This window comes from Danio rerio, chromosome 8 (assembly GCF_049306965.1).
Source record: "Danio rerio strain Tuebingen ecotype United States chromosome 8, GRCz12tu, whole genome shotgun sequence".
NCBI lineage: Eukaryota > Metazoa > Chordata > Actinopteri > Cypriniformes > Danionidae > Danio > Danio rerio.
The window spans coordinates 36,988,533-36,996,221 of record NC_133183.1 but is presented as its reverse complement, the minus strand read 5'-3'; the positions used below and the strand labels follow the sequence as shown (position 1 = coordinate 36,996,221).

Below are 7,689 nucleotides of genomic sequence, written 5' to 3'. Positions count from 1 at the left end.
GGCAGAACCTTAGCAACTGAGATGGGTTTAGCAGGTGTCTAGCTGAGGAAAGCCAGAGTCTGTTCTGTTGTCACCCTTACTGCAATAGCAGAATAGTGTGATATGTAAAATGTGTTAATCAGTCCTTTTAAACCATGAAGGGGCTAGGTTTGTGTGTAACATGTAAACAGACCTTGTAAACCATGATTTTGTCTGTCCCCATAAGCCTGTGAAATGTCACATAGTTAATTTGAGTGTGTTGTGAAACTAAAATTGCTGTTTTTAAGCGTTGTTTGCCTTTTGTAGCTCAAATAAAAAATTTTGGCACAAGTTTTATGTTCGTAGGATGTTGGCAAAGGTATGTCCCCGTAAACCACCAAAAAGTCACATTGACCTCATAAACCATGTATGCCTGTATGTGTGTGTGTGTGTTGCACTGCTGGAGTGAAGGTTAACCAGTCCACACAGTTCATGCGGCTATAATCTTTATTATCTTTTATTAATAAACTATGTACAATATTTACACGTCGGCTCCAGGTCTCTTGGATGAAGGTCTCTCAGCGACGTGGTCTCTTCTGGTCGCCGCGCGTCTCTGGTGAAGATGGGGAGCGGGACCGTTTCCCTCCGGCGTCCCGGACCGAAGATGCCGCACCTGCTGAGGACGAGGAGGGCAAAGGCTCGGTCTGGCAGGAGAAGGACGGCCTCTTTCTCTTCTCAGCAGCATAGGCCTCACTGAACAGATCGAGCGCAAACACACACAAGCAGACATCATGTGAGATTTGGACAAACACTAGAACATGCGGCTATGCCAAGTACAGTTTACTCACGCGTCTATGATGGGAATGACGTATCGGCCGCTGCCGTCTATCATGACTCCCTTTCGGTCTGGGTCGTCCACCTCCAACAGGAAGCTGCGGGGAATCCCTGTGCTCTTCCGGATGCGCTTGTGCGGCGCGGAGCGGCTGCCCTGTGAATTGAGGAGTGACAGTCAAACTCTGAGCAAACAATCTGACTGATGAGGACAAGAGCTCAAGTTCACAGCAACCGTGAGCTTGGAAAACCCAGTTACCACATTAGTGGGGCAGTGCCTAATGTGGTGTCCCGGGATCCCAAGCAGCCTCATGGCCTCACTAGTGAACATCAGAACCATGAGAATCAGCTCAGACATCTCTCACAAAGCAAACCTGTCAGTGTCTGAACGCTCACCTGCTGGAGTAGTAGCACAGGCTGGACTGGTACATCACCGCTTTCAGCTTGTCCTCCTCTGACGCCTTTGCCTCAGCCAGATTCTCAGTCTGTTTCACAGGCATTTGCACATTTGAATCTTTTTCACCCTCAACCCTTCAAACAATCTCAAATCTCCCTAAGAAGCTGAGTGCGTGTGCGTATATTGTGTGCTTTACATTGCGTTTTGCTATTGTGCTATTCATTTGTTCAATACCTTCAACAACTGCTCCAGTGAGAGGAGTGAAGGATCAGCTCTAGGTGAAGGTTCACGCCAGCGTCCAGCTTGATGTCTGCAAAACAAAGGAGCTTGTGTGACTAAAACACCAGGGACAGACCAGGAGTCTTCATATAACATCTAACAGAGGACGCGTGTGCTCATTTCACAGCACTTACCCAACAAATCTTCTGTTTGAGGACTTCAGTCCCGCCGCAGGGATCCGTCTGATGATGACCGACGTGTTTTTAGGGATGAGAGCATCATCTGTGTATTCTGACAGCAAAATAAAATCAGAATCAGCACATAATTATGGAGCACGGTATACTTTGAGAGCCATTAGCCTTTTAAAACAGCCAAAACATCCCTACATGTCAGCATCAGCACCACCTTACAGCTTCCAGAAGTGTCTGATGTAACGCATCTAATGTTAGCGTAGAACAGTTGAAGTGTCTTTTCCTCAACTCACCTTCATCAGTCTGGGCGTTGCTGATCTTCAGCTGGCAGAACTTCAGCCTCTTGCTCCTCATGATCTGCCGCTTCAGCTCCCCCGCGCTGATGTTGAGGCCTTCAAACTGGAGCGAGTCGTAGGTGAGTCGACTCTGGAACCTGTAGTGAACACAAGACATACTGAACACAAACACAAAGCACAGCGTAATAAAAAGGGTCAAACCTGAGTGATGGGAACAGCAGGCGATCAATCGACGTATCCAACGATCAATAATATCGATAATCTGGAAAAATTGTCACGGAGGACGCAGAGATCAGATGCCAATCGACACAGCGAGATTCAAACAACACCCACAGGACGGTTGTCATGGATGCTGATGATGAACACGTGACGCATGCGCTGTACAACTTCCGGCAATATTATCATTACTAATATTAATTTTATTGATAGTAGTAGTAAAATCATTGCGATAAGTATAATAAAATAAACAGCAGAACAGTTGGCCATCTCTGAATAATACACAGCGACGTTTCCCTGCACGAACGATTCAGGCCTTCGCCAAGAAGACTCGGGTGAGTCGATGATTCAGGGATTGATTCAACTGTCCGTTCATCCTGTTGGCTTCTTTGGCTGAATGAATCGTTCAATGCTTTACTCAAATAAAGCGGCCTCTTGCTGCCACCTATTGGGGGTTTGCTTTTTTGTTTTCAAAAGTACTTTGACACTTTTTTAAAGGCACCTTTAAGTTCATTTTTGCACAAAAGCTCGTCTCTGTGCGTTCCAAATGGTTTGAAATTTCCTTAGCACATGGTTTTCTTGATGCGTTTGAAATTTTCAATGTAAATCCACTCGTACTTGCATTTGATCTTTATTATGCCTTAAAATCAAAACTATACTAAAGGTGTCTTATCCAAATGCAGATTTTCATTCAAAACGTTATGACAGAACCATATTACTTTACAGTGGCCCATGGATATATATATATATATATATATATATATATATATATATATATATATATATATATATATATATGTGTGTGTGTGTGTTGCTTGTTTCTTATTTACCCATGCAGTGACTTTTAGGCATAAATACTATGTAGGCTTGCTAAAGGGTTGCATGAGAAATGTCATCATCGTGAGAGCTTGACTTTTTTTTGTCGCTGCCTTTAGTTGTGGTGAAATGAGATGCATCATGTCGTTTATCTGTTTGTGCAGTCTGTACCTTCATTTCTGAATCGTGTGGCATCGTACTTGAAGCCAAGTCATTTAGCCCAAGGCATAGTTGTCTTAGAATGAGTAGTTTGCTGATCAAATTCCACATTTTGATGAGGCAAAACACATCTTGGATGTTTTAATTACTATTTTAGGTGAAAAACAAAACAATGAGATTTGTGTAAAATCTAAAGTTAACCAAGTCCAGCCCGCCATCTTGTCCTGCCTCTCAGTTCTCTTAAGCCTTGGGCCGGCTCTGTGAAGTGGCCTCTTTTGGGCTCATCATTGAAGACCGGACGAGCTGCAACATTTCGTTCTGCCAGGTTCTGGGAGTCGATGAGCATGTCATCGCTCTAGACTATGGTCAACTTGTGAAGTTACTCATACACCTCCGCTCATGGCATATTACCATTAAAATGAAACTTTTCCAGCAGAATATGACGCTCTAAAAAAAAAAACTCCATCGGCACTGGTAACTATGAAAAACACGACTGAGCACTAATGGTACACTCAACAATTTACACTGACATTTGAAGGATCACCTGACATTAAAGACTGACGTAAGAACGCTGGAGGAACATCAAATTTTAACACGGAAGAGTTTTTTTTGTCTCTCTCAAATTAAAGCAATATTTCTTAATCTTGTTGTTTTTTTTTTTTTTTACTGTACAGTTGCCCCAGGTGTTTATCAGGTGTGATGCCTGCTCATCTGACCTTTGACCTCGGCACTCAACTGCTGCCAGTTTTCTTTCAATGCCATGAGATTTCTGAATTCTACATGCAGGAACCGATGCATTCCTTTTTTTTCCTTTTTTTTTTTTAAACAAAACAGATATGGCAGACACGGCCAAACATTGAAACTTTGGAGGGCATTGAGGGGAAAAAAAAGCACAATATCATCAAGGGGAATAAAAGGTTTGATCAAAGCGTGCGTTTACACACGTTCATTTAAATATGGACAAAACCAACATTGGGTTATTTTTGTTATTAGATTTAAAATGCACGGACCCTATTTGACCCAGTGTTCATATATACATATGTTTTTATGAATGAATATTTTTGCATATAAAAGATAATAAAAGACTGACTAGACAGATTAGATAGTTTAATAGACAGATTGACACGTGTAGTCATTCGTTCCTGTGTATTTGATGACTAGCTTCCAGCAGTATCTGGCTGCAGACTTGCATGCAATCTGAGACACAAAGCACTCAGCGGAGCTAGTGAGGTCACTGTGAGAGGCGGGGTTAGGGGTGCACACTCACTGACAGCCTAGATTTAGCCTGGTTTTAACCAAGCCGTCTATTAGACTTTTAACCCTTATGTATTGTTCATATTGTTCAAGTGGCTGTTTTTGCCCCCAATGACCTCCATTATAACTAAACTTGTTTTAATTGCAAAGCCATGACACCAGATAGTAACTCATTCTTTATTGTTGGTGGTTTCCCTGTTGGGATGAGATAAAATGAGTCATTTTTACTTTTGATGGTCAGTTGGCACCTTTAAACACCCCAAAAAAATGCTTGCTGGGATGGTACCAAGAGGCTGTGCTCACTTCTGGACAGAGGGGGTGTAGACTTGCAGCTAGTGCCGATAAGAGGTGCAGACGCTGAGGCTGTTCTGTATGCGAGTGTTGAGGTTTTGAAACATCAGCTGACAACGTGTAGGTAGAGAGTAGCAGGTTCTGGGAGTAGATGAGCTTGTCACCGGTGTAGACTTTGACCGACTTGTGAAGTTACTCACAAGACCTCCGCTTATGGGACATTACCATTCAAATGAAAAGTTTCCAGCAGAATATGACGCTTCAAAAAACTCCATCGGCACTGGTAACTATGAAAAACACGACTGAGCACTAATAGTGTACTCAACACTTTACACTGACATTTGAAGGATCACCTGACATTAAAGACTGAAGTAAGAACGCTGAAAAAAACCCATCAGATTTTAGCCCAGAAGAGTTTCTCTTTTCCTAAATTAAAGCAAAACTTCATGATATTGTGTTTATGAATTCATTCGTGTGTGTGTGTGTGTGTGTGTGTGTGTGTGTGTGTATGTGTGTGTTGCACTGCTGGAGTGAAGGTTAACCAGTCCACACAGTTCATGCGGCTATAATCTTTATTATCTTTTATTAATAAACTATGTACAATATTTACACGTCGGCTCCAGGTCTCTTGGATGAAGGTCTCTCAGCGACGTGGTCTCTTCTGGTCGCCGCGCGTCTCTGGTGAAGATGGGGAGCGGGACCGTTTCCCTCCGGCGTCCCGGACCGAAGATGCCGCACCTGCTGAGGACGAGGAGGGCAAAGGCTCGGTCTGGCAGGAGAAGGACGGCCTCTTTCTCTTCTCAGCAGCATAGGCCTCACTGAACAGATCGAGCGCAAACACACACAAGCAGACATCATGTGAGATTTGGACAAACACTAGAACATGCGGCTATGCCAAGTACAGTTTACTCACGCGTCTATGATGGGAATGACGTATCTGCCGCTGCCGTCTATCATGACTCCCTTTCGGTCTGGGTCGTCCACCTCCAACAGGAAGCTGCGGGGAATCCCTGTGCTCTTCCGGATGCGCTTGTGCGGCGCGGAGCGGCTGCCCTGTGAATTGAGGAGTGACAGTCAAACTCTGAGCAAACAATCTGACTGATGAGGACAAGAGCTCAAGTTCACAGCAACCGTGAGCTTGGAAAACCCAGTTACCACATTAGTGGGGCAGTGCCTAATGTGGTGTCCCGGGATCCCAAGCAGCCTCATGGCCTCACTAGTGAACATCAGAACCATGAGAATCAGCTCAGACATCTCTCACAAAGCAAACCTGTCAGTGTCTGAACGCTCACCTGCTGGAGTAGTAGCACAGGCTGGACTGGTACATCACCGCTTTCAGCTTGTCCTCCTCTGACGCCTTTGCCTCAGCCAGATTCTCAGTCTGTTTCACAGGCATTTGCACATTTGAATCTTTTTCACCCTCAACCCTTCAAACAATCTCAAATCTCCCTAAGAAGCTGAGTGCGTGTGCGTATATTGTGTGCTTTACATTGCGTTTTGCTATTGTGCTATTCATTTGTTCAATACCTTCAACAACTGCTCCAGTGAGAGGAGTGAAGGATCAGCTCTAGGTGAAGGTTCACGCCAGCGTCCAGCTTGATGTCTGCAAAACAAAGGAGCTTGTGTGACTAAAACACCAGGGACAGACCAGGAGTCTTCATATAACATCTAACAGAGGACGCGTGTGCTCATTTCACAGCACTCACCCAACAAATCTTCTGTTTGAGGACTTCAGTCCCGCCGCAGGGATCCGTCTGATGATGACCGACGTGTTTTTAGGGATGAGAGCATCATCTGTGTATTCTGACAGCAAAATAAAATCAGAATCAGCACATAATTATGGAGCACGGTATACTTTGAGAGCCATTAGCCTTTTAAAACAGCCAAAACATCCCTACATGTCAGCATCAGCACCACCTTACAGCTTCCAGAAGTGTCTGATATAACGCATCTAATGTTAGCGTAGAACAGTTGAAGTGTCTTTTCCTCAACTCACCTTCATCAGTCTGGGCGTTGCTGATCTTCAGCTGGCAGAACTTCAGCCTCTTGCTCCTCATGATCTGCCGCTTCAGCTCCCCCGCGCTGATGTTGAGGCCTTCAAACTGGAGCGAGTCGTAGGTGAGTCGACTCTGGAACCTGTAGTGAACACAAGACATACTGAACACAAACACAAAGCACAGCGTAATAAAAAGGGTCAAACCTGAGTGATGGGAACAGCAGGCGATCAATCGACGTATCCAACGATCAATAATATCGATAATCTGGAAAAATTGTCACGGAGGACGCAGAGATCAGATGCCAATCGACACAGCGAGATTCAAACAACACCCACAGGACGGTTGTCATGGATGCTGATGATGAACACGTGACGCATGCGCTGTACAACTTCCGGCAATATTATCATTATTAATATTAATTTTATTGATAGTAGTAGTAAAATCATTGCGATAAGTATAATAAAATAAACAGCAGAACAGTTGGCCATCTCTGAATAATACACAGCGACGTTTCCCTGCACGAACGATTCAGGCCTTCGCCAAGAAGACTCGGGTGAGTCGATGATTCAGGGATTGATTCAACTGTCCGTTCATCCTATTGGCTTCTTTGGCTGAATGAATCGTTCAATGCTTTACTCAAATAAAGCGGCCTCTTGCTGCCACCTATTGGGGGTTTGCTTTTTTGTTTTCAAAAGTACTTTGACACTTTTTTAAAGGCACCTTGAAGTTCATTTTTGCACAAAAGCTCGTCTCTGTGCGTTCCAAATGGTTTGAAATTTCCTTAGCACATGGTTTTCTTGATGCGTTTGAAATGTTCAATGTAAATCCACTCGTACTTGCATTTGATCTTTATTATGCCTTAAAATCAAAACTATACTAAAGGTGTCTTATCCAAATGCAGATTTTCATTCAAAACGTTATGACAGAACCATATTACTTTACAGTGGCCCATGGATATATATATATATGTGTGTGTGTGTGTGTGTGTGTGTTTGTTTTTATTACATGGTGGGGACCTCAGCATGATAGCACACTCACAAAGTGGGGACCAAAAACATAGTGGG

At 43.8% G+C, this 7,689-nt stretch overlaps 2 protein-coding genes across 5 annotated transcripts; both read right to left on the bottom strand.

Moving 5' to 3' along the window:
• Nucleotides 1–451: 451 nt before the first annotated feature.
• LOC141375675 (E3 ubiquitin-protein ligase RBBP6-like) lies at nucleotides 452–2,656 on the bottom strand. Of its 2 annotated transcripts, XM_073910509.1 has the most exons (7): nucleotides 1,890–2,470; nucleotides 1,600–1,696; nucleotides 1,421–1,496; nucleotides 1,186–1,274; nucleotides 1,049–1,109; nucleotides 807–946; nucleotides 452–711 (listed from the first exon to the last, which is right to left on the bottom strand). In XM_073910509.1, the coding sequence occupies exons 1-7, from the start codon at nucleotides 2,047–2,049 to the stop codon at nucleotides 537–539; spliced, it is 798 nt and encodes a 265-aa protein (XP_073766610.1). In that variant the 5' UTR covers nucleotides 2,050–2,470; the 3' UTR covers nucleotides 452–536. The 2 variants fall into 2 exon arrangements, with proteins under 2 accessions (XP_073766610.1, XP_073766611.1); XM_073910510.1 differs by lacking the exon at nucleotides 1,049–1,109 and having other exon boundaries at nucleotides 1,890–2,656.
• A 2,521-nt stretch (nucleotides 2,657–5,177) lies between these two features.
• On the bottom strand, nucleotides 5,178–7,345 carry LOC141375693 (E3 ubiquitin-protein ligase RBBP6-like). 3 transcript variants are annotated; one of them, XM_073910562.1, is made up of 7 exons: nucleotides 6,625–7,284; nucleotides 6,335–6,431; nucleotides 6,156–6,231; nucleotides 5,921–6,009; nucleotides 5,784–5,844; nucleotides 5,542–5,681; nucleotides 5,185–5,446 (listed from the first exon to the last, which is right to left on the bottom strand). In XM_073910562.1, the coding sequence occupies exons 1-7, from the start codon at nucleotides 6,782–6,784 to the stop codon at nucleotides 5,272–5,274; spliced, it is 798 nt and encodes a 265-aa protein (XP_073766663.1). In that variant the 5' UTR covers nucleotides 6,785–7,284; the 3' UTR covers nucleotides 5,185–5,271. The 3 variants fall into 3 exon arrangements, with proteins under 3 accessions (XP_073766664.1, XP_073766663.1, XP_073766665.1); XM_073910563.1 differs by lacking the exon at nucleotides 5,784–5,844 and having other exon boundaries at nucleotides 5,178–5,446; nucleotides 6,625–7,345; XM_073910564.1 differs by lacking the exons at nucleotides 5,185–5,446; nucleotides 5,784–5,844 and having other exon boundaries at nucleotides 5,486–5,681.
• Nucleotides 7,346–7,689: the final 344 nt, after the last annotated feature.